The sequence below is a fragment of the Peromyscus leucopus genome, chromosome 1 (genome assembly GCF_004664715.2).
Source record: "Peromyscus leucopus breed LL Stock chromosome 1, UCI_PerLeu_2.1, whole genome shotgun sequence".
In the NCBI taxonomy this organism is placed as follows: Eukaryota; Metazoa; Chordata; class Mammalia; order Rodentia; family Cricetidae; genus Peromyscus; species Peromyscus leucopus.
Genome location: NC_051063.1, coordinates 48,663,548 through 48,688,985, shown reverse-complemented (window position 1 = coordinate 48,688,985; position 25,438 = coordinate 48,663,548). Strand labels below are relative to the sequence as shown.

The 25,438-nt window shown below is 44.4% G+C and overlaps 2 protein-coding genes across 6 annotated transcripts; one reads left to right on the top strand and one right to left on the bottom strand.

Moving 5' to 3' along the window:
- Nucleotides 1-208: 208 nt before the first annotated feature.
- Zdhhc16 (zinc finger DHHC-type palmitoyltransferase 16) lies at nt 209-12,035 on the bottom strand. 5 transcript variants are annotated; one of them, XM_028889362.2, is made up of 12 exons: nt 11,825-12,031; nt 10,599-10,720; nt 6,400-6,647; nt 6,031-6,225; nt 5,795-5,883; nt 5,406-5,434; nt 4,731-4,864; nt 4,560-4,607; nt 3,692-3,777; nt 2,227-2,350; nt 1,813-1,883; nt 209-468 (listed from the first exon to the last, which is right to left on the bottom strand). In XM_028889362.2, exons 3-12 carry the CDS (start codon nt 6,640-6,642, stop codon nt 354-356), a joined length of 1,134 nt encoding a protein of 377 aa, XP_028745195.1. In that variant the 5' UTR covers nt 6,643-6,647; nt 10,599-10,720; nt 11,825-12,031; the 3' UTR covers nt 209-353. The 5 variants fall into 5 exon arrangements, with proteins under 5 accessions (XP_028745195.1, XP_028745198.1, XP_028745200.1 ...); XM_028889365.2 differs by lacking the exon at nt 1,813-1,883 and having other exon boundaries at nt 11,825-12,035; XM_028889367.2 differs by lacking the exon at nt 6,031-6,225 and having other exon boundaries at nt 11,825-12,032.
- A 98-nt stretch (nt 12,036-12,133) lies between these two features.
- On the top strand, nt 12,134-24,175 carry Exosc1 (exosome component 1). Its single transcript, XM_028889404.2, has 8 exons — nt 12,134-12,225; nt 12,313-12,428; nt 14,691-14,765; nt 17,195-17,283; nt 20,666-20,699; nt 22,453-22,503; nt 22,909-22,993; nt 23,621-24,175. The coding sequence occupies exons 1-8, from the start codon at nt 12,195-12,197 to the stop codon at nt 23,725-23,727; spliced, it is 588 nt and encodes a 195-aa protein (XP_028745237.1). The 5' UTR covers nt 12,134-12,194; the 3' UTR covers nt 23,728-24,175.
- The last annotated feature ends 1,263 nt before the right edge of the window (nt 24,176-25,438 follow it).

Genomic DNA, 25,438 nt, shown 5'->3' with positions numbered 1-25,438 from the left:
TAGGACTTCTCCACATTATCTTCTTTTTTTCTTTTTTTTTTTTTTTTTTTGGTTTGTTGAGACAGGGTTTCTCTGTGTAGCAGTCCTGACTGTCCTGGAACTCCCTCTGTAGACCAGGCTGGCCTGGAACTCGGAGATCGGCCTGCCTGCCTCCCAAGTGCTGGGACTAAAGGCATGCGTCACCACCGACTGGCTGTATCTTGTTTTAAGGTGGCCAGAAAACTGCTCTTGGGTTGTTCCTTAAGTAGTACTCTAAGGCAGGCCTAGTGGCTCTTTATGGTCATGGATTCCAAGAAAGCTGCCCTTGGAAGCTCTTGAGAGAGACATATCAAGCATCATGGTCAAGTTGTGGCTCACACGGCCATCACAGAGGCTGAGTGAGCGGTCACCCAGGGAGGAGGATCCCAGCTCATTCCATTCCCGTGGGGTAAGTGACTAGAAGGTAACAGCACCCGGGTCAGCCAATGCCTGTGAGAAATGACCAAGAAAATGTCTCTTTAGTACTGAGTCCTTGGTTGTCCTTCCTGTGCAAGCAAACATCAAACACAAAGATGGAAGTTCTAATCTCTATCTGAATCTGAGAACATATCCTCTGGGTTTTGCTGGGAAGTGGTAGTGCAAGAGATGGCAAGCAGATCTCTTGAGTTCCAAGACAGCCAAGGCTACACAGAAAGGCTACCCTGTCTCAAACAAAAGAAAAGGTTGTTTTATGTGGGGGGTGGGGCTTAAGAAGTTTGCACATACTCTTCTGTAGGTATGGGCTTCTCCATTCTAGTCACTTATTTTTGTTTCAAGATAGGGTGTCACTGTGTAACCCAGGCTGGCTATGAATTACTGATCCTACTGCTCTGGTCTCCGAAGTGCTGGAATTACAGGTGTGGGCTGCCATACCCAGCCCAGTCTTTTAAGAAGGCACTGCAGGCACACTGGTGGGTGGAATAAATGTAATGAGGATGAGGCAGAGAAAGGAAAGTACTCTATTCACCTCATTGTTACTCTTTCAGTAACTGTCAGGGATGAGATGGGGTGGGGTCATCAAACCCGATATTCCTGCCTGTGACTTCCAAGTGCTGGGATTAGAAATGCACAAGTGTGCCTGGCCCAGTAATTTGCAGTTTGAAAAATGATTTTCTCTAGTCTCTTGGACTGAATAGATCTAGCCTCATACTGTTGTAGGACCTCTGCAACGTGTAGGCTACCCCAGTCTCTCACACTGTTGGCTTAAACTCCAGACATACTGTACTGCCATACAAGTAAAAGATGACTCCTGACTACAGCCCACCTCTATGCCCTCCCTAAGAACTGCTCTCTCAGTACTCTTAGGCAGTCGTCTTGAACATCATCTCAAACCACAGTTTTAAGGATTGTAAAGGTGGATCAGCAGTTGAGAGTACTTGTTGCTCCTGTAGAGAACCTGGGTTTGATTCCTAGCAGCCATAACTTATAACCATCTACAATTCCAGTCCCAAAGGATCCATCCAGTGCCCTCTCCTGATGACCTCAGGCACCAAGCATACACATGATGTGCATACAACAAATATTTCCTTGAATTTGTAGTTTTAGCCTCAGGCCCTGATGGTTCAAATAAAATGGTTATGCTATTCCTGAGGATGAAACCTAATTACAAACTCCCAGTGGCACTAGCCACATTCTCTGCTTCTGTGAATAGACCATTTTCCCTGTCATGGGAGTTTGGTTCCACAGCACTGTCTGTCTTTACCTTCAGCCCAATTACAATCTTTGCTTCTGGGTATGGACCATCTTCCCCATCACAAAGTTCTGTTGCATAACACTGCTCTCTGTCTACTTTACCTTCCTGTATCCACACCTAGGAACACCTTCCAGTTGTCCAAGCAGCCGTAGTTGTAAGGATTCCTAAATACCTAGAGACAAGGAAAATACATTTCTACAGACCTCTTCTACTTAATCTCCTTGTCATCTTGGAGATAAGGATAGAGCTCCAGTAATCAAAATTATAACTTTTTATGATGTCTGTCAGCTGGTAGTGATGATCCATGCCTTTGATCCCAGCACTCCGGAGGTAGATGGCCAGACAGTCTATGGAGAATTCCAGGCCAGCCAGGACCACATAATAAGACCCAGCTTAAACAAACAAAAGAAACAAAAAACCTAGGAACTTGTCTAGTCAGCCCTAATCATAGCCTGTTTATTCGATGTAGGATCAGTTACCCACCTGCTCACCCAAGTCCCCTCTTCCCCACTCACTCTGCCCTTGGCCTGTAACCGACGTCTCTCCTTCTTGTTGATATGCCTTTCGATGCTAGTCTCACCCCGGCTGATGAGAACAGCATGCCATATGGTTAGGGCACCAAGAGCCAGTGCCACAGAACTAAGAAAAGAGACAAAAATGGATAGAAATTAGAAGCTAGAAAACAGTGGGAAATGGAGCTTGTGGTTATGACTAGCTCATAGCCTCTCTGCCTCACTTATCTCATATATGGTCTAGGTGAACATGTATTCTACCTCTTAAAGATCTGTTGAAGTAAGCTGGAAAAAATTGGTGTGGGAAGGAAGATAGGAAAATGAGTACTACTGAGAAAAATGTAGATTTTCTTAAAATGCCCATACTTAGAAAATAATGGAGGGGCTGGAGAAATGGTTGACTGGTTAAGAGCACAGGCTGCTCTTCCAGAGACCTCAGTTCAATTCCCAGCACCCACACGGCAGCTGACAACTGTCTAACTCTAGTTCCATGCGACAGGACACCAATTTGCAAAACACCAATGCATATAAAGTAAAAATAAATTAAAAAAAAAGATGATGTAGGGCTGCAGAGATGGACAAACAGTTAAGAGCACTGACTGTTCTTCCAGAGGACCCAGGTTCAATTCCCAGAACCTCACAGCTGTCTGTAACTCCAGTTCCAGGAGAACCAACACCTGTGGCAAAACAACAATGCACATGAAGAAAAAACAAAAACGGAAAATAATAGAGGGCCAGGTATGGTAGTGCACACCTTTAATCCCAGCCCTAGGGAGGCAGAAGCAGGTGGATCTCTGAGTTCAAGGCCAGCCTGGTCTACAAAGTGAGTCCCAGGATAACCAGGGCTACACAGAGAAACCCTGTCTCCCAAAAAAAAAAAAAAAAACCAAGGGGGGAAAAAGTAGTGAAGAATCATACAAGCCCAAGAGGTTGGACTAGGGGTTGGCAGAAATTCATACTTCAACTCTGCAACTTCTAGCTATACATTGTAGGACAAATCCCTTTACTCCTCTGAGTTTTCAGTTTCTCTTCTCAGTAAATGGAGTCACCTGTTGTGTGGCTAGGAATCAATAAAACAAGAGCTTAATTTACTTTGGCACATAACAAGCATGATTGCATTAATAGCCAGAAATGCTATAGCCTTACTGTTCTCTGCCCCAAAATATTGAAGAGAAGCACTCTGCCAGCCTCAGTTAGACTAGGACAACGGCAGTTTACTCAGCCCTGTCTTCCCTGTGTGTGGGTACCTACAAATGTTTCCCTCCCTTAAAACTCCCAAAACTGCCGGGCGGTGGTGGCGCACGCCTTTAATCCCAGCACTCGGGAGGCAGAGGCAGGCGGATCTCTGTGAGTTCGAGGCCAGCCTGGGCTACCAAGTGAGTTCCAGGAAAGGCACAAAGCTACACAGAGAAACCCTGTCTCGAAAAACCAAAAAAAAAAAAAAACCTCCCAAAACTGAGTTAAATACCTGCACAGGAACCAGAGGTAGACAAGACTCTTGTGAGTTATTCTTTCTCGAAAGGAGAAGGTAGGCGGTGGAGTCTGCTGGTAAGTCTACAAAAAGAAAACAGCAAAGCCTGGCTCCCTTGCTCTGTCAGTCTCCAGCACTGCCACCAGAGCCCCAAGCACCTACAGGCAGGGACTAATATACAACTAGGCAGATAAAAACGGGGATTAAAGCCACAGAGGAAACCAGACCAGCAGCCAGATGGGTGGACCAAGCCCAGTGGCACCATCACATGAACAGACAGTAGAGCAGGTCTGCACAAGATAGCCAAGCACAAAAGGAGTAACTGAGCTTGTAGGTTGACAGCAGTAATGGGACTCCAGGGGAAGCCACTCTTCTCTCTAGCCAACCACATTTCCTTCTCTGTGTGGCTACATCCACAAGAGAGATCTATACTGGCATGGACTAACGGGGGGTGTATGCTGTGAAAAAGCAACAGGAGTGCAATATACAAGTCCAAGATGTGCACAGAGTAAGGGGTCCTAAAAGGAACAGGGAGGGGAAATGATCCTGAAGCTGCTGGCCTAGCATGGTGTCTACCCCTGGAACCCCATTACACAGACTAACATAGACCCCTTGCTGCTCAGGCCATCCTGAAGGCAGAGTCCAGGCTCAGCCCAAAGAAGTGTTAATGGGATAGATGACTTAGAACTGCCATACCAGAGACTTCTAGTTTGCCCCCAGGCCACTTAGTCTACCATGACAGCTTCCTTAGAAACTGGTCTGGTCTGGCAGCTAGCCTGTAAGTAAACTAGCAGGCCCTTTCACCTAATTAACTCTAAACCCCCAGGCCTGAGCAGCAGGAGGCAGTGGCGTGGAGACTGCCCACCTGGTTGGCAACTGCCTGTAGTTTGTTCTTGTCAAGCTGTTTCATTTTCTAAGGGGATGGAAAACAGTGCTGGTTATACTCTCGGGCCACTAAGACAGGGAGCTACCAACCCAATCATCGGGGAAAGGGTTCTGTTCTGCTGAGTTTCTCTCTTCCTAGCCATGGGCTCACCTCGATGGCAGCATAAGCCTCCCGGAAAAGGTCCCAACTTCCGTAGCTACAGTAGACACAGCCCAGAGTCATGAAAAAGCAGAAAGAGAAGAAGTAGCGATGGTTATAGTGGCCCACACAGTTGTTTAGCCAGGCTGGTGGAGGAATGATTAAGGACAAGATCAAATATAATTTGGGGGTGTCCAAGCCCCTACAGCTCATCCTTAGTTCATGGCATCACCCAAGCACAAAGGCAAGAAAATAGAGGGCAGTTTCCCAAGGTTAAGGTAAAAATTGTCTAAGCTTTTCAGAGCTTTCAGATTCCACCAAGAAATCTTAACCACCTGCAAATATTCAGCCTAACTCAGGTTAGCCAGACTTCTGCATGGAGAGACAAAACAGGACCCACAGTTGTATCTGGTGCCTCCAGCCAGAGGCCCAAACACCTTTTGATTCTCCACAAAAGACCTGCCAGAAAACTCCTTTCTCCTACAAGATCCAGTCTAGAAAGAATGTAAATATTCTGCCCCCCACAATGCCTCTCCTACTAACTTCTCATGAGCCAGTATTCTCTAGAGATTAATGCTAGTTAGAAAGTCTTGATTGTGACTATGAACCCTGTGTGCAGTGAGTGAGTGCTCTGCAGGTAAAACCAATGGTCTTGGCTGGGTCTTGGGCTGAAGAGCAAAAGGATACGGCAGTGATGATCCATCTTCAGCACACACCTGTGAGGGAGGGACACAGGCTCTGTTATGGTGGCCAAAGATCTTGAGATGTCAGTGACAATCCTTTCCTACTAGGACCAGCATCTTGCTGAGATGGAAAGGGCACAGACTCTGATGACAGCCAGGCCTTCCTTCAAACCCAGTTCTGTTGTTTACTGGCTAGGTGACAAGGAAACATCACCTCAGTCTGTACAGGTGCAATAATGCCTCACTCACAGGATCGTCCTGAAGACTGGGTGTCAGCACAGTGCCTAGATCTTAATAGGTACTCTGATACACAACTAGTTCCAGGGCCCGGTTTTGTCTTAGGGTTACAGCAAGAGGGCCTCAAATGAGGTTTACAGCAAAGCTAAGACCCACCTATTACAGATGCTGCAGTGGTGTGTTCGGGCTGGTTTGGGGTAAATGCACTTCTTACAGATGGAGACAGTAGCAATGTCATTCCTGCCCTGTGCAAATTGAGAAGAACATCTTGACCACTGTAGCACCACAAGACTTGTGTCCCAAAAGATTGCAAGTCACTCTCCCTCCCATTAATGGAACCAGCTACCATAGTGTGCAACTCTGCTCCTCCCCATTCCCCAGTGGGGTCCCACCTGGGGTGGGTATCCAGGAGGAGTGGTGATGGCCTGGTAGTAATGGAAGACGATGAGGATCAGATTCCAGTGACTATAGAAGAAATGCCAGCAGAGTCGTGGGACTGAGTAGGTTCGAAGGATGAGGGGCAGGACACACAGATAAGCAATGGCCACAATGGACCCAGTCAGCACGATCACCAGCACCACAAACACCTGCCAACACCAGTGAAGTCAAGAAGACACCATGAGAGAGCTATACCCATCAAGACTCAGGAACTTCCCTGGGCATGGCAGGTTGGCTTCCAAAGCTTAGTGTGAACCCATCAGAAATACCCTCTTCCCCCCAAAACATCCCCTCTCCTGGGCTCTCTGGGCATCATCACTTACCACTCCAAACCAGCGGATCACATTGTCCACCAGCCAGTAGATAGGCTCAAAGGCAGCATCAACAGCAGTATCACTGCCTCCAAAGGAATTGTAGAGCAGGGAGCGCAGGCAAACCTTGCCATAACGCCAGCGCTGGACCAGGCCCCGGAGCAGAGGTGGGCAGCGACGCCTGTAACCCAGGAGCAGAAGGAGACGCAGACAGAGGCGGGCTGGGCCCAACAACAGACTCCGCTGGCCCCGCATGGCTCCTAGGAGAATATACTAATATAAGGATCCAGCCTGAGCCTTGTCCCACCTTACCCAAATGAGAAGGCTCAAAACATCAACTTAGAGGACTTCTCAAGACTAAGGCCTAATTAGGATATTAGGCTAGTCCTCAGCTGTGGAAAGACAAAAAGGTCACTTTTCTACAGAATTTCTAATGTCACGGGAGGTTCTGAGGCTATAAAAGTAGTAGTTACATTACACTACATGATTATGCAGCAAATCCCAGGTAATTTACACCTGAACGGCCACAGTAAAGGGAAAAATAGTTGGCTCCAAGTCAGAGGCGTTCTTTTGTGTGTGTACGGCACATGTGTAGAGGCCAGAACTGGGTATCAGGGGTCTCTTCCCTAGTTACTCTCCACATACTTTTTAAAAAATTTATTTTATTTTATGAATGCTTGCTTGCATGTATGTACATGTACCATGTATGTGCCTGGTGCCCAGAAGCCAGAAGAGGGTGTTAGATCCCTTAGGGCTGAAGTTACAGATGGCTGTGAATTGCCATATATGTGCTGAGTCTTCCGCATGAATATCAAGTGCTGGGCTGGGCACGGTGACATGTACCTTTAATCCCAGCACTCGGGAGACAAAAGCAGGTGATCTCAAAGTTCAAAGCTAACCTGGTCTACAGGGCGAGCTCCAGGACAGCCAGAGCTACACAGAGAAACCCTGTCTTGAAAAACAAAAATAATAACAGTAATAATAATAAACAGCGCCAGATGGCGGTGTGCATGCCTTTAATCCCAGCACTTGGGAGGCAGAGCCAGGCGGATCTCTGTGGGTTCGAGGCCAGCTCCAAAACTACAGGGAAAAACCCTGTCTCAAGGAAAAAAAAAAATATGAACAGCAACAAGTATTCTTAACTGCTGGACCATCTCTTCAGCTAACCCCTACACCCATCCCTGTCACATACATACACCTCTTATTTTTGAGACAGGGTTTTTCACTAAACCTGAAACTCACCAATTCAGCTACACAAGCTCCAGGGAGCCACTGTCTCTGCCTCTCAGCACTAGGATTAGAGACAGACACACTTGTCTTTTCACATGCGTTCTATGGGATCAAACTTAGGTCACCATGCTTGTGGAGCCATACTTTAACAGCTAAGCCAGCTCCCCAGCTCCCTGCGGGGTTTTGTTGTTTTGGTTTGTTTGTCTGCTTGTTTGTTTTGGAGAAATCTGTCTAGACAGACCATGGAGTAAAGCTTAACCAGCATAAACAAAACTGCGCCCCTGTATCTTCCTAAGGCACTGAGGCAGGGGTGGGGGGTGGGGTCCAAGGACCGCCTGCTTGCTCTGTAATACACAGGATCCTGAATCTGGAACTCTCCTGATCCTATCCAAGTGTTCCTAATCCATCTGGGCTGAGGTTACAGGCCAGCCAGATGACATGATTCCTTGCTCCCCGTTAGGACAGTCAGCCACCACTTGCATGACATAAGATACTCTGTCTCCAGTTCCACTCCCAGCCCTAAGCCAAGATTATAGCAGTCAAGGTAACTTCAGGTATTCAGAGCGTAAGACAAGTGGTAAGAGGGAGCTGCCCCCTTGGGAGCTTGTCCAGGTCTTCTCTGATTAAGCAGCACTTCTGTGACTGATGCTCTCGGCCCCAAGCTTCCCAAGCACCTTCCTGGCTCTCAGCACTCTCCATGGCTCCTCTTAATGTGCCTCCATCTCTGCACTGGGCCCAAGCAATGAACACAACTGTGGACCCGGAGACTCCCACAGACTTTCTACAATAGTCTCCTTAGCTGCCTAAACTAATGTTTCAACGCTAGACAGGGAATAGTGCTTTGTCCTCAGCAACCCCACTGACTTATTTAACAGGCAGCTCATAACCCAGCAGAAACTGGACTCGGTTACTCTGCTGTGGAGATGGGTTTCAGTTCAGTAACTGGAGTAATGGACTCTTCTTGCACCCTGGTTCATCCCCACAAAAGGCTTTTCAAAGAAAATAGTTAATTACTTCCTTCCACAAGCTTGGGAACCAAAAGGTGAAGAGAAACCCTGCAAAAAAGGCCTTTAAGAAAACTGAAGCCTAGTGGGCAGACACCTATAGACACTGTACCAGGGGAAGAAACTAGCCTTTCCATCCCGAGAAGCCAAAAGAATTAACAGGAAATGTAGAAAAGAAAAACTGAGGCTGGCAGTGGTGGTGCTTACCTTTAATCCCAGCACTCAGGAGGCAGAGTGAGTTCCAGAATAGCAAGGGCCACACAGAGAAACCCTGTCTGCTCTCCCCTCCCCCACAAAAAAAAAAAAAAAAAAGAAAAGAAAAGGAAAAGGAAAAATGGAAAGCATCATAGTTATACCATCTTTGAGTTGGACTGCTATTACTTAGACTCATGATTTGGAAAATCATGAATTTTGTAGCTGGCCACAACCAAGTATAAGAGTGGGATGGATGGGGGCTGGAGAGATAGCTCATCAGTTAGGAGCACTGGTGGCTCTTCCAGAGGACCCAGGTTCAATTCCCAGCACCCACATGGCAATTCACAACTGTCTGTAACTCCTGTTCCAGGGGATTCAACATTCTCACACAGACATACATGCAGGCAAAACACCAATGTACATAAAATACAAATAAATAAATTTTTTAAAAAAAAAAGGTCTTCAGAGACCCTCTTTTAAAAAAAAAAAATGGGATGGAGCTAACTGTCCCACACGAGTGTACCACTGCACATTCTCTTTTTAGGAGTAATGGAGAATGTCCTAGTTGCTGAAATACTTTTTATAATGATAGTGTGCAAAACTCAGATACTTTCCTAATTCATAATAAATGCAAATTATGTCACCTAAGAGCTATTATGATCAGTCTTTAAAAAATCCTCAAAAAGCTGGGCGTGGTAATGCATGCCTTTAATCCCAGCACTCAGAAAGCAAAAGCAGGTTGATCTCTCTGTGAGTTTAAGGCCAGCCTGATCTACACTATGAGTTCTAGAACAGTCAGAGCTACATAGTGAGAACCTGTCTAATAAAAATCCTCAAAACTAGCCAGGTGGTGGTGGTGGTGGTGGTGGTGGTGGTGGTGCATGCCTTTAATCCCAGCACTCAGGAGGCAGAGGCAAGCGGATCTCTGCCAGTTTGAGGCCAGCCTGGTCTACAGAGTGAGTTCCAGGACAGCCAGGGCTGTTACACAGAGAAACCCTGTCTCGAAAAACAAAAAATAAAATAAAAATCCTCAAAACTGAGGTGTATGTACAGCTGGAGACAAGAGGATCAGAAGGTCAAAATCACCCTTGGCTACAGAGCTAGTTAGCAGCCAGCATGAATACATGAGACCATGTCTTAAAAAAAAAAAAATCAGGGATGGAGAGATGGCTCAGAGGTTAAGAGCACCAGCTGCTCTTCCAGAGGTCCTGAGTTCGATTCCCAGAAACCACATGGTAGCTCACAACCATCTGTAATGAGATCTGGTGCCCTCTTCTGGTGTGCACACATACAGGCAGAACACTATACATAGTAAATAAATCTTTAAAAAAAAAAAAAACCTTAGAAAATCAGATTGTCAGTCACCTCCTGCATTCTGCATGAAATGCCTACTTCAAAGGCTAGATTGACCAATTCTCATCTACTTGTACCCTATTTAGGGTACAATTCTTTCCCAAAGTAGTCCCAGTTACTTCTTTCTCTAAACCTTAAATTTTTTTGTTTGTTTGTTTGTTTTAGGGTTTCTCTATGTAACAGCCCTAGCTGCCCTGGAACTCACCGAGATCTAACTGTGTTTGCCTCCTGAGTGCTGGAATTACAGGCGTGCATCACCATGCCTGGCCCAAACTTTATTTTTTTTTAATACATACAAATGCGTATCTGCACATACATACACACACACACACACACACACACACACACACACACACACACACACGTTAAATCAAATGCTTATAAACATCTTAGCATAATACCTGGCTCATAGAAGCCTTCAATAAATACCTGTTGTTGAATGAATGACCTGGACAGACACAAAACTGGAAAGGCTGGTCAGCTCTACAGGAGCCAGCAAGGGCACTCTTGCCAATGTGACAACACCAAAATATTTGCAGCTCTCATTCTTTCTGATTAGTAAAGAAATAGAACCGTTATTAGAACCGTAGCACAAAAGAGCAATGATACATTTTAGAGGGCAAATCAAACCAGAAACCAAACATGTAATGTGGAAAGCTGATCATGTAAAGTTGAAAGATGCTGATCAAATCTGAGTGAACAAAATGTAAGACCCTGCAGGCCCCATCCTCACTTTAGCTAGTGGGATATGGGGCTATGAGGATGCTAGGAAAGGATGTATTGTCCACAGGCCAAAAGTGAAACAGCTTTTACCTCAGGAAAGACAGAAAAGACAAAAATTTTAAATCTAATCATGGCAAGAGGGCATGGATGACCTCAGAGTGAATGGGCAAGCACAGTCCCTTCAGCCCCTTAATAGTGCCACCCCTCAGTAGTTCCCACAGGTCACAGTGGCCATCTGCCACCAGATTAGAGATTAGCAGGCAACAGCACTCCCCTAAATCACCATCTGTGTCCCAAAAAAGCCTGATAGGCAGAGAGGGAAGGGGAGAAAAGAATAAATTCCAAAGCCAACAGATGAAACCGTGGTCAAAGTCATGGCAAATTTCATCTGCACAAAAAATGCTTGCTCCCCCTGACCTCTGCCACCTCAAGCTGATGTCAGACTCAGACATCAATAAATCACAATATTCTATTTATGAAGACTTCTTTCCCTGATAACATGCTAAAAAGAAAGGAAGAAGGAAAAGGAGTGGAAATGTTAGCCGGGAGCTACTCATTCACAGTTAAGGAGGGGCCCACACTCTAAAGTATCTGCCTGCAAGGGAAGAATCTGTGGTTTTACCAAACCAGAAAAAGGTTGTTTCTAAGAGCAGCGGAGTCCAACTATGATGGACTCGGGTTAAGAAAATAGTCTTAGGCTTGTGCTGTCTCGAATTATCTTCGAGACTTTGGACAAGCCAAACCCTGTCTCTGGATCTGAGTCTCCAAACCAATGGAATGGGCAAGTTGGAGAGAGCGGCAGATCGGGGCTGAGGTGGGCGCAGGAGGGCACAAGCACGCAGGACGGGGCGTGGAGAGAACAGGAACTTGAACTTCAAGGCCTGGACACCTGACACTCGGGTGGGAAGCAAGCGCCGCGCCTTCGCCCTTACCTGCCTCCTGCCCGCTTCTCACTCAGCCAAATCAGTCCAGTCGCCCTGCCCGCCGCTCAGTGCCCCCAGCTCCAGCTCCGGACCCGGGCCGGGCCAATCTCAGTCTGACCCACCATGGCCCGCAGCCCGCAGCACCAGCCAGCGGACCGGGTCCCGCCGCCGACCCATCATCAAGCTGCGCAGGCGCGAGTCCCGGAGCCTGCAAAGGTTCGCCCAGAGGTCTGTCCCGGGGCAGCCTGGGAAATGGAGTCGCTCTCACCGCGCGCGGTCATAGGCACCAATCGCTGCACGCGTTACTGCGGGGCCGCTCCTCTAGTTAACCAATGCACACTCGGCTTCGTTTTCATCCGGGTTTTGGACAGAGGCAAGCATGGCACCACCTGTGAGATACTGCATCCCCGGTAAGTGAACGGTCTCTGTACGCAGCCCCATGCTGCGTGACAACCAGCTTCTGGATGCCCGTGGTTGATGCAGCATTTCTTCTGCAGGCGAACGTCTGTGTAACTTGGAGGAAGGCAGCCCCGGTAGCGGCACCTACACCCGGCACGGCTACATCTTTTCGTCGCTGGCCGGCTGCCTGACGAAGACCAGCGAGAATGGCGCGGTAAAGGAAGCGGTTACCCAGCGCGCGTTCTCCCTCAGACGGCCACTGAGTTCTGGTCCTTGGGCACAGGCACTGCGGACGCGTCTTTGGCGCCTCAGCAGCAGAACGCTTTGGGGTCTCCCATCTCTCCCAGCTGTGATCCCAACGCTGTGCCAAAGCACAGCCGCTGCACACCAGTTATGCTAATCTGACTTGGTTGAGGACGCACTCGCAGAAGGATGGAGGGGTGGGGGGGATGCAAATTGAGAGTAGCCCAGCCATCAGAGAGCTTCTTCTGGTCCTGCATCTCGACTATCCCTTGAAGTGGTTCTACTTGCCCCCACCTCTGTGACATCAGTGTAGTGCTGGCGATTTTCGGCGTCCTAATGCTCTAAGCTCTCTCTTGCCTCGAAGCCTATGCACGTGCCGTCTATGTGGAACACACTTCTGCTCAGCCCCTGTAACTAACTGCTTTTAAATAGCTTCCATAGGTAGTCGGGTTTTTTGGGTTTTTTTTTGGGGGGGGTTCTTTTTTTTTTCCCCCTTGTAGAAGCCCTTCTGGACCCACTGGTTGAAAGAAGGGGGTTTTGGTGGGAGTAGGATTGTTACGAGCAAGAATCTTCCTCCAGAGTACTTATTTAAATGTGTTACTCTTGATTACATTTACTCACTGTAGTCTTGCCCACCTAGACTTTTAAGTGTAGCCATGCAGAGTGGTACACGACTGTATTCCGTCGGTCTGTTTATCGACTCCATAGATTTCTCCTGAGCACTTTCATGTGTCTTGCACAGTGCTACTGGGGCTGGGCTACCTGTGTCCTGCACAATGCCATTGGCTCCTGGGGATTTAATCACGAGCCAAACACACTCAGGAGGCACGGCACAAATCATAAACAAATGCACACTGTGTTTTGCTTGGAAACAGGATGTCTTCAAAAGAATTGCACAGTACAGTGAGAATATGTCACAGGCTTTATGACCCTTGTTCTAGATAGTGAAAATAATGTTTAGGTTGAATCATCTTTAGAATAAGTAGAGGTGGAGGAGTGGAAAGAATGTGATTCTGACGTAAAGAACGGGTTAAACACTGGACCTTTGAACTATAACCTGTCTCTGTGCTCAAGCTGTCTATGTATTATTTCTCATGCAGTTATACGTGAAGCGTTTCTACATTCAAAAAAAGGACAAATACGATAAAATTGTATTACATGAAATATGAAATATACAAATTCATATAGACAGAAAGATCAGACATTATCTCAGTATGGAGAAGAAAGGAATATAGAGCAATGATTTCCTAAGTACAGAATTTCTGTTTTGATTGATGGAAAAGCCCCTCACATGGACAGTAGTATCAGGACATAATATCATGAATGTAATAAATCAATACAATTAATGTAATTAGTGATTATCATAAATATAGTTATTGAATGAATACTGCGAATGCAATCAATGAATACCACAAATGTAATTAATAACATGAGTGTAATTAATGAATATCATGAGTGTAATTAATAAAAAAAAAGAATGGGTTAAACAAACTATTTGAATTAGGAAGAAATTAATAAGTTGGGGAAACAGCACAGAGCAAGAGAGGTACTGCTTTTTTTGTTCAAAGACAAGACTCAGTTACATTAATTGCCATTATGCCATGTTCAAGAGAAAACTTAGACTGTTCCTTTAGATAAGATAAAACAAGAATTACCATTCTATAACATCTAATTGTAAATTCTCTCTCGTGCATTAAAAAGTAAAAATAAGCAGAATAACTGGAGGAAAGAATCAAGATATCCATAAGCAATATGATTGTATACCAAGAAATTCCAAGTCATCTTCAAATATTTAGAACTAATCAGAAATGTTCATATGAAATCTAGCAGCCTAACTTTAATGGTCTCTTGTCCTCTTTATTTCCTAAGCTTTTTTAAAATATTTATTTATTTTATGTATATGAGTGACCTGTCTACAGGTACATCAGAAGAGGGTATCAGATCCCATTACAGACGGATGTGAACCACCACATGGTTACTGGGAATTGAACTCAGGATCTCTGGAAGAATAGCCAGCACTCTTAACCGCTGAGCCATTTCTCCAACCCCTAAGTTTTTTTTTTAATTTGTTAAAATTACTAATGTCCTGTGCTATGGGTTACAAGTATAACTATAGTGTGCCTGCCCTTGTGACCCCACCGTTCTAAGACAATTCTGTATTATTTGAAAACTGCCGTTATCTTTACCCAGCACTTACTTAACCAGTGCATCGACTTGTTTACTCTCTTCATAGCTTCCTGTGGTGTCTGTGATGAGAGAAACTGAGTCCCAGCTACTTCCAGATGTGGGCGCTGTTGTCACCTGTAAGGTGAGTTGATCTGAATCTTTGTGTGTCACTAGCTAGATGGGGCTGTTTGAGTGTGTAAGTGTTAAAAGTTCGTTTTCAGGGACAGGCATGATGGCTCACGGCTTTAAGAGGCAGAGGCAGGTGAGTTGGAGGCCAGCCTGGTCTACACATCAAGGTCCAGGACAGCCAGGGCTACAAAGAGAAACCCTGTCTCCAAAAAAAGAAAGAGAAAGAAAAATTCGTTTTCAGCCAAGCATGGTGATTCACATGTATAATCTCAGTATTTCGGAAACTTGAACAGTAGTTCAAGACCAGAATGGGCTACAGAGCGAGACCTGGCGCCCAACGCTAGCCACATTTAAGTCTTCAGTAGTAAGGTGTGGTTAATGACTGCCATATTGGTTGGCACATGGCAGCTTGCCTATCTGGGACATTTCTTGGTTGATGGTTAATATGAGAGGGCCGAGATCATCGTGGGTGGTGCCACCTCTAGGTGGGTGGTCCTGGGTTGTATGAGAAAACAGGCCCGGCAAGCCATGGAGAGCCAGTGAGCAGCGTTATAAAACGCTGAGCTAAGAACTTAGGTCTGTGTGGACAAGTATTCTACCAGCTGAGCTCCATACCCAGCCATAGGGGATTTAACAGGAGGTACAAATTAATGCTGTATGTACCAAGTGCCTATAATGATCAGTATATTCCCTCCTCATCTCCATCTTCTACCAATTTATTTATAGTTTATTTATAACTTTCTATCATTCTCCTTCCCTCCTTATCTCCTCCCTCGCTTCCCCATCTCTCCCAGGTCTTATAGAGCCCAAGTGGCCTCAGACTTACAGTGTAACAGAGGATGACTATTTATTGATCCTCTTGTCTCCATCTCCTAAATGCTGGGATTATAGGTGTGTACCACCCTGCACAGCATCATTCTTCTCTCTTTATAAACTATTACAGGAAAAAAAAAATTGTGTTATGCTGAAAATATCGCAAAGGCACAATGACCTCAATGTCAGGTATTAGCTAAAATGTAGATTTAAGTTTCATCCGACAGACTGGTTTCTTAGTAAGGACTGGTAAAGGTCTGGATTTGTTACCATATACTGTATATTTGTGTAAGATTTAGTAGGCTTTTTGTTGTTATTGTTGTCTTATTAAATTTTGAGCCAGATGGTGGTGGTGAGCATCTTTAATCCTAGCACTCAGGAAGCAGAGGCAGGTGGATCTCTGTCCTACAGAGCTAGTTCCAAGACAGCCAAGGCTACGCAAAGAAACTCTGCCTCTACCCCACCCTTATCCCCCCATCTACTCCCCCCCAAAATAGAGTTGTCTTGCTAAGTTGTTGAGGCTGCTGTGTACACTTGCTATGTAAACCAAGCTGGTTTCAGTCTTGAGTCCCTCCTGTTTCAGGATCTGTTATAACTTGGATTGTATTCTAGACATTCACCACCACATCACATCTAATTTAGGCTTGGATACTTTCTTAAGATCACTACTGTATATTCTCATTTGATTCCCATAATAACACTATCAGGTAGCCACTGTGGCTTTTAGCCCACAGATACTTCTTAGACAGAGATAAATAGGTGCTAACTTACTTAAATTGGCTGGATAAATGGCTCTCGGGTTAAGAGCACTTGCTGCTTTCCAGACTCCCACTTTGAGCAGCTCACAGTTGCCTGTGTCTTCAGCTTCTGGGGGATGGATATAACACATCTAGCCTCTATGGGCACATGCACTCAGGTGAACATACCCACATGGAGACACACACATGGAGAGATGGCTTAGTGGTTAAGAGCACTTGTTGCTCTTTGGGTTCAGTTCCCAGCACCCATGGGTAGTTCACAACCATCTAAAACTCCAGTTCTAGGAGATCCAATCCCCACCTTCTGACCTCTGAACACAGGGCACACAGGTGGTACCCATATATACATGCAGACAAAACGCTCATTTCATAAGATAAAATAAATCTAAAACTAGCCGGCAGTGTGACACGCTTTAATCCAGCACTCGGAGCAGAGCAGGCGGATCTCTGTGAGTTCGAGGCCAGCCTGGCTACAAGTGAGTCCAGGAAGGCGCAAAGCTACACAGAGAAACCCTGTCTCGAAAAACCAAAAATAAATAAATAAATAAATAAATAAATCTAAAACTAAAACCGAATAAAAACCCTTTAATCGGGGCTGGAGAGATGCTCAGAGGTTAAGAGCACTGACTGTTCTTCCAGAGGTCCTGAGTTCAATTCCCAGCACCCACATGGTGGCTCACAACCATCTGTAATGAGATCTGGCACCCTCTTCTGTGTAAATAATAAATAAATAAATATTTAAAAAAAAAAACCTTTAATCTACTTAGTAGGGTTAATTGGACTAAAATCCTAGTAATTCTTGTTTCCTGCTCTAGTTCTTTGAATAACCAGTAGCTGATCCTTTGATGCTGATCCTGTCTCTGTTCCCTAGGTCTCTAGCATCAACTCACGTTTTGCCAAAGTACACATCTTGTATGTGGGGTCCACACCACTAAAAAACGCTTTTCGAGGAACTATCCGGTAAGATGTATTCTTGTGTTTGTGTTTGCCTCGGCACCAGGAGTAAGGCAAGGACAGTGGGAGATTGGCATTTGTGGAGCAGTTACAGCTCTTTTTCCTGCCCACTTTAGTCTCCGAATGCTTTGCTTATTGCCACTTATCCAGAGAAAATGTTATATGAGCTGCAGAAATGAAAAATGTTAGTAATAAAAGAGGATTTTAAAGAGAGCAAAAGGGGGTTGGTGATACATCTCAGTTGATGGAGAAGCCCCAGATTAGATCCTCAAGAATGACATAATTCCGATGTGGTGATGCTTGCATAGATGAGAAGTTCAAGATCATTGTTGGCTATATACCAAGTTCAAGGCCAACCTGGACTGCACAAGATCCTGCCTCAAAAAGGACTGAAGAAAGCTGTAGACTAGCAATGTCAGGATAAGCCTAACCAAACACAGTAGAAGCCTCTTAGGAAGTGCTTTCATGTGCTTTTTTCTTAGTATTTTGTTCGATGTATATGGGCTGACTCACTACAGCACACATGTAAAGGTCAGGATAATTTTGTAAAGTCAATTCTCTCTTTCCATCTTGATGTGGGTTCCAGAAACTAACTTACTTACTTACTTACTTACTTACTTACTTTCTTTCTTTCTTTCTTTCTTTCTTTCTTTCTTTCTTTCTTTCTCTCTCTCCCTCTCTCTCTCTCTCTCTCTCTCTCTTCTCTCTCTTTCTTTCTTTCTTTTTTTTTTTTTTTTTTTTTTTTTTTTTTTTTTTTTTTTTTTTTTTTTTTTTTTTTTTTTTTTTTTTTTTTTTTTTTTTTTTTTTTTTTTTTTTTTTTTTTTTTTTTTTTTTTTTTTTTTTTTTTTTTTCTTTCTTTCTTTCTGTTTTTCAAGACAATGTTTCTCTGTAGCTCCAGCTGTCTCACTCTGTCTTTTTTTTTTTTTTTTTTTTTTTCCAGCTGCCTCAAACTCACAGAGACTCTGCCTCCCTGAGTGGGTGATTAAAGCATGTGCCACCAGTGCCCAGCCTTTATTTTAATTTATTGTTTATTTTTTTATTTTAATATTTAGCCTTGGCTGGCCTTGAACACAGAAATTTGCCTGCCTCTGCTTCCCATATGCTAAGATTAAAGACATGTACTTCGATGTAATTTTTATTCTTTAATATTGATTGAACCCAAGGTTATAAGAAAATTTTGTGGGCTGGAGAGATGGCTCAGAGCTTAAGAGCACTGGCTGCTCTTTGAAAGGTCCTGAGTTCAGTTCCCAGCAACCACATGGTGGCTCACAACCACCTAATGAGATCTGGCCCCTCTTCTGGCCTTCAGGGATGCGTGCAGGCAGAACACTATATACATAATAAATAAGTAAATCTTTTTTAAAAATGTGCTTAGATGCTGAAGAAAGAAAAGAAAATGGGTACAGACAGTCACAGAAAAAAAATAGCTTAAAAATAATAAAGTCTTTTAAAAAAAATTGTGGAGGGGCTGGAGAGATAGCCCAGCAGTTAAGAGTACTTGCTGAGAGCCAGGAGTGGTGGTGCACACCTTTGATCCCACTGCTGGGGTCCAATCTCGACTCCAGTTCAGGTCCTGAGATGGGAAAGGGGTGGCAGAGCCAGGAAATTCTGACCACCAGGTGGATTGCACTCAAGTGGCCCCAAATAGCTTGAGCCATCTTTATTTATACTTTAACAGAATTTTTCCTACCAGGGTTACATGAACAGCTTTATTAATGGCTTCTATTTTTGACTTTAAGATATACATCATAATTTAAGGAATACATCGTGATCATCATGAAAGCCCCCACTGTTCCCCTTTGTGCCTCCCCCACTACACCTTCCCACCCCTGCATAACCTTAGTGTAGACACGGAGGTCAGCGTTGCTGCAGGCTTCACTAAGTATTGACACAGGCTCATCTGCTCTGCAGCACTCATGTCAGCTGGCGGCTACCTGCGGTTACAAAGTTCAAAAGTAATAGACATGGGCAAAGTGCTTTAAGGACAACAATGTTCAAACCCAAAGAGTTCCTTCATATCTGCAAGATATGCTTTTATACAGTTCCCCTTTCTACAGGGGGGTCCCATGTCTCAGTCTCTCTGTAAAAGGCAGACTTGGATAAGGCACTCTGTCCCACCTCGCTATACCATACTTCTTCCCTATACAATACTAATAGAAGTTCCTGTGTATGGTAAAGATGGAGCCACATTTTACATTGCATTTTCCCCATTGGCTCATACTAGATCCTATCATTGATTCTGTAGGCTTGCCGTCCAGGGAACTTACTGTCAGCAGTTAGCACGATGTGTATTCCTGAGGCTTTTCCCCTATTCTGTGTGTGCATGCCCTGCTCTCCTTTCCAGAACTGTGAGACATAGTTAATGTTCCAAGTGCTGTTTTCTCATATGTACCTAACTGTCTCTATTGAGTCAGGAAAGTTCCCAGGATTAGGAGTTGTAGTTAGTAATTCCAGAGAAGAGATTTGAGAAGCATTAGCCCCCTGCTGAAACTTGGGGGGAACATTTGAGAAAGAACAGAGTTTCTAGGGGAAATTACAGCTGTTTCATGTATGACTGAAAAAGTAAAACTAAAAACTGCCCAAAGAATCACCAATATGAGAGAGAAAAGAGCCTGCAAGCTGCATAAATTTTGCAAATTCCTATGCTGTCCTGTGGACTACTGGTCCTTGCCAAGTGAGAGTCCATTTCCACAGGTCCCTTGCCCTGAAGAAACCCATTGGATAGGTAGTCATATGCTGATCCAAGACTAGGCTTTGGGCTCCCAATGTCCCAGCACTCAGGAGGCAAAGGCAGGCAGATCTCTGTGAGTTTGAGGCCAGCCTGGTCTACAAAGCAAGTTCCAGGACAGCCAGAGAAACCCTGTCTCAAAAAAAAAAAAAAAAAAAAAGAGTACTTGTTGCTCTTATAGAGGACCCAGGTTCAATTCCCAGCACACGCATGGTAGCTCCAGTTCTAGAGGACCAAACAGGCATCCATGTAATCCACATATGTGCCCACAGGCAAAAAGTTCATAAAGAGTAAAAAAGTACATAAAGAGTAAATAAATAAAATAGAAAAAGTTTGTGGGTGAAATGGTAGATTGTTGTGTGGCTTCTTTGAAAAGAAATGATTGTGCAATTAGTATAGTATAGGTGAAGATTTTAATTTTTGTTTTAACAAAAGTCCTATAGTTGGACTGTCCTTAAATTTCCATATGTAGCCACGAATGACCTTGAATTTCTGATAATGCTTTTCCATTGTCAAGAGTTATCAAAACTATTGTTCTGTATTGTCCAAGAAAGGGTATATGTTTTATTATTACCTAGGAATCAATGGGTAATTCTTTCCCACAGATAACTAATCGTTCTTTTTTTTTTCTTTTTTTTTTTTTTCTTTAAATGAATATAGCAAGGAAGATATCCGAGCAACTGAAAAAGACAAGGTTGAAGTTTGGTGGTTTGGGTGTCTGTTTTTTTGGGGGGGAGAAGGTTCTGTTTTTGCTTTCCTATGGCTTCAAGAATTTTGCTTTAGCTGTGCGGGGGTGGTGCATTCCTTTAATCCCAGCACTTGGAGGCAGAGGCAGGTGGAGCTCTGAGTTCAAGGCCAGCCTGGTCTACAAAGGAAGTTCCAGGACAGCCAGGGCTGTTACACAGAGAAACTTTGTCTTGAAAAAAAAAGAATTTGGCTTTGAAAAGTATTATCCCCAGAACTGGATAAATGACTTGAACATTTAAGAACATTTGCTGTTTGTCCAGAGGAACCATGTTCTGTTCCCAGCACTCACACAGTGGCTCACAACCCCCTGTTATTCCAGTTTTAAGGCATCTGATAGCCTATTCTGGCCTCCATTGGCACCTGCATACATGTGGTACACATTACATTTATGATAAATAAATCTAAAATATAGATGGATGAATGGATGGATGGATGGATGGGCAGATGGGCGGATGGGCGGACAGTAGCCAGGCGTGGTGGTGCATGCTCACCTTTAACTCCAGTACTCAGGAGGCAGAGGCAGGCAGACCTCTTGAGTTTGAGGCCATTCTAGCCTACATAATTAGTTCTAGCTCAGCCGGGATTTAAAGTAAGAACTTGTCTCAAAACAAACAAACAAGGAAGGAATTATTATCCCAGGGAATTTCAGAAATCCATAAGAATGTAGAGTCTAAGGAAATTTAATACATTTCTTGCTATAACATATGAAATTCATATCACCCTCCCTTTCTTCCCATACAAGATTTTTTTCACTCAGTTGACCAAAATGGTTAGGCTCCTATTATCTCTAAAATTATTATCTAATCATTGTGGCACGTGTCTTTAATTTCAGTGCACAGAAAGCAGAGGCAGGTAGATGGAGCCCTGTGCGTGTAAGGCAGGCCTGGTCTACATACGTTCCAGGTTAACTAGGGCTACATAGAAAGACCCTCTCCAAAAAATAATAAATAAATAAATAAATAAAAGGCATTATTCGGCTAGGCAGTTGGGCAAGTACCTGCTGGGCAAGCATAAGGACCTAAGTTTAGCTCACTAGTCGCCATGTAAAAAGTGGGGCACAAATGTATGTGTATAACCCAAGTGCTAGGGTAGAGAATATGGAACAGGAGGAACAGTAAGAGACCCTGTCTGAAAAACTAAGTGGAACCGAGCATAGTGGAGCACATTAATCCCAGCCTTTGAGAGGCAGAGGCAGGCAGATCTTGAGTTCAAGATCAGCCTGGTGTAGATAGAAAGTTAAGGACAGCCAGTGATATAGAGAAAGACTGTCAAAAATAGAATAAGGTAGGGAGTCACCAAGAAAACCTGATGTCAGCTCTGACCTCCACACAAGTGCACATCCTTGTACATGAGTATATGTGCTCCGCACATACAAACTTTATTGTCGTGAGATAAGATCTTGCCATATCGCCCAGGCTGGCCTTGAAAGTTGGTGTTTATTCATTACTCCTTAGATGCTCCTCAGAACCTCCTCAGGCTTCCTGGCCCAGTTATACTACCTTTGTATAAATCAGATTCCTGATCAAGTTACTCAATTCAAATTCTTTCATTAATATGATGATACTGAAACAATGAACATTTGAATTGACATAAAGATGGCACCTCTGCCCTGGGATTAGAAAATAGCCTGGCTCTACTGGGTGGTTAATAATTTCATGTAGACCTAATTCATACCTTTTATTCCTGTTTGTTTTTTCTAGGTTGAAATTTACAAGAGTTTCCGCCCGGGTGACATAGTTTTGGCCAAAGTTGTATCCTTTATTCCATTAGCTTTCTGGATTTTTGTCACAGGAAGAAATGAAACCAGGCACAGTGGCACATTATGTAATCCTAGCAAGCACTTGGGAGGTGAAGGCAGGAGGATCAGTAGTTCAAGGCCAGCCTGGGATACATAAGACCTTGTGTCAAAAAAGAAAACAAAAAGTTAAGGCAGTGGTGGCGCACACCTTTAATCCTAGCACCCAGGAGACAGAGGCAGGCAGATCTCTGTGAGTTCGAGAACAGCCTGGTCTACAGAGTGAGTTCCAGGACTGCCAGGGCTACACAGAGAAACCTTGTCTTGAAAAACCCAAAAAAGTATAAGAACAGGAAGTGAAGCGGTCTAAAGCAACAGCGAGTGGGGCCCCTCTTTTCCTTCACTGGTGCCGTGTGACTAGATCTCCCTCGGTGACGCACAGTCCAATTACCTGCTGACCACTGCTGAAAACGAGTTAGGGGTGGTGGTAGCCCACAGTGAATCAGGTAAGTTGTTCCTGCTCCCTAGTCCGTTTCCCTAGGAACCGTGGTTGTCTAAGAAGCAGTAGGGACACACATACTTACGTGTGATATAGAAAATAATATTTTGATAATTATAGGTGTCACCATGGTGGGTCCCATAGAATTTTAACACCTAGTGCTAAGATGTAGCTCAGTGGAGAACACTTCCTTAGCTTTCACACAACCCTGGGGCCAGTCCCAAGCCACCAAGAAATCACAAGATAATGTCACCTAGTGATGTCGCTAGCTGACTTAGTATGTGTTGAGTTACACACTGATGTTTGCCCAGTGTTGGAATCTTACCTCTCAGAGCATGTCCCCACTGTTAAACAACACATAGCTCAGTAAGTAAGTAAGTAAGGTTAGCATGGTTCCCCTAAATGTCAGAGAAGAGGTAACTGCCTCTGTATATCATGGAATAAAAGAGGCTTCTTTATTATTCCTTAAGTGAAACTTTTCCCTTAATGCTGGGGGTGGAACCCATGGTCTTGCATGTGCTAAGAAGCATTCTACAACTGAACCACGTTTCCATGTCTAGCTGAAAAGAAAAAAAGCCTCAGCAGAGTATTTGGAGTCACACTCCAACACTAGCTTTTGTCTTTTCCCTTCTAGGTGTCCAGATGGTTCCCATCAGCTGGTGTGAGATGCAGTGCCCTAAGACCCACACTAAAGAATTCCGGAAAGTGGCCAGAGTGCAGCCTGAGTTCTTACAAACCTAAGCACACTTTACCCCAGTGACAGAGTCAACTCTTTCCAAGAGTACTAGTGTGAAAGAACATCAGGATGCCATGGTCTTTATTAAGGGACCTGCAGTCAGCTCACAACCACCTCTTAAAAAAATCTGCCAGAAATACATTCAGGTTGTAACAAGCATCCAAGGCCCATGCAGCCGAGACAGGAAGATTGTTAGTTCCCAAGTTTGAGAACAGCGTGGGCTAAGTAAGACTCTTTCAACCAAAAATATAAAAAAGAAAATGTACTCCATTTGAAACACTATTCTTGAGAAACAGTGACTTTTTATTCTCTTGGCTGGTGAATCTTATTTAAAGACATTCAGCAAATGAAACCATGTTATATTGGAAATAGCTTATGCCTTTATAAATATGTATATATGTATTTTGCTATGACGGGGGGAAAAACAATGCTTTTCATTTGTTAGTGGTGTAATTTTCTTATTTCTTACTTATTGTGTGTTTTATGAGACCATGTGGATGCTTGGGATTTTAACTCAGGTGCTCATGGTTGGATAGCATCTCCCTTACCTCTTTTTTTTTTTTTAATTTTTATGCACATTTTATATTTTTTGTTTTGTTTTTATTTTATTTTATAATATAATTTAATTTTACATATCAGCCACGGATTCCCTTGTTCTCCCCCCTCCTGCCCTCCTCCCCTTCTCCCCAACCCACCCCCCATTTCCATCTCCTCCAGGACAAAGACTCCCCCAAGGATTGAGATCAACCTGGTAGATTCAGTCCAGGCAGGTTCAGTCCCTTCCTCCCAGGCTGAGCCAAGTGTCCCCGCATAAGCTCCAGGTTTCAAACAGCTAACTCATGGACTGAGCACAGGACCTGGTCCCACTGCCTGGATGCCTCCCAAACAGATCAAGCCAATCGACTGTCTCACTTATTCAGAGGGCCTGATCCAGTTGGGGGCCCCTCAGCCATTGGTTCTTAGTTCATGTGTTTCCATTCGTTTGGCTATTTGTCCCTGTGCTTTATCCAACCTTGGTCTCAACAATTCTCGCTCATATAAACTCTCCTCTTTCTCACCAATTGGACCTACGGAGCTCCACCCAGGGCCTGGCCGTGGATCTCTGCATCCAGTTTCCTCAGTCATTGGATGGGGTTTCTAGCACGACAATTAGGGTGTTTGGCCATCCCATCACCAGAGTAGGTCAGTTCGGGCTGTCTCTCGACCATTGCCAGCAGTCTATTGTGGGGGCATCTTTGTGGATTTCTGTGGGCCTCTCTAGCACTCTGTTTCTTCCTTTTCTCATGTGGTCTTCATTTACCATGGACTCCTTTTCCTTGTTCTCCTTCTCTGTTCTTGATCCAGCTGGGATCTCCTGCTCCCCCAAGCTCTCTTTCCCTCGACCCTCGCCCTTCATTACCCCCACTCACGTCCAGGCTGTTCATGTAGATCTCATCCATTTCTCCATCATTTTGCCCTTACCTCTTAAGCCATCTCCACATCCCCCACTCTCACTGTTTAGAAGATGAACTTGCAGTGAACTCTCTCATTGTGTTTTTCTCATTGTTTTGTATTTTATGTGCACCACATGTGCCCCTGGAGGCCAGAAGTGGATTTACAGGAGGTTGTGAGCCCCCAAAATACTCTTAATCACCGAGCTGTCTTTCCACCGCCAGTCTTTCCCACTTTTTGTTTTGATTTTTGAGACAAGGTCTGATTACACTCTGTAGCCCAGGC

What these genes read in the sequence shown, in the direction of transcription:
- Zdhhc16 (XM_028889362.2), bottom strand. Translation starts at nt 6,642, where the DNA reads ATGCGGGGCCAGCGGAGTCTGTTGTTGGGCCCAGCCCGCCTCTGTCTG. An exon ending in TGATCCGCTGGTTTGGAGTG is followed by an intron (nt 6,226 to 6,399) that starts GTAAGTGATGAT and finishes TGGTGTTGGCAG; the next exon opens with GTGTTTGTGGTGCTGGTGAT. An exon ending in GAAGATGGATCATCACTGCC is followed by an intron (nt 4,865 to 5,405) that starts GTATCCTTTTGC and finishes TTCCTCCACCAG; the next exon opens with CCTGGCTAAACAACTGTGTG.
- Exosc1 (XM_028889404.2), top strand. Translation starts at nt 12,195, where the DNA reads ATGGCACCACCTGTGAGATACTGCATCCCCG. An exon ending in TGTGAGATACTGCATCCCCG is followed by an intron (nt 12,226 to 12,312) that starts GTAAGTGAACGG and finishes TTTCTTCTGCAG; the next exon opens with GCGAACGTCTGTGTAACTTG. An exon ending in GGTAGCCCACAGTGAATCAG is followed by an intron (nt 22,994 to 23,620) that starts GTAAGTTGTTCC and finishes TTTCCCTTCTAG; the next exon opens with GTGTCCAGATGGTTCCCATC.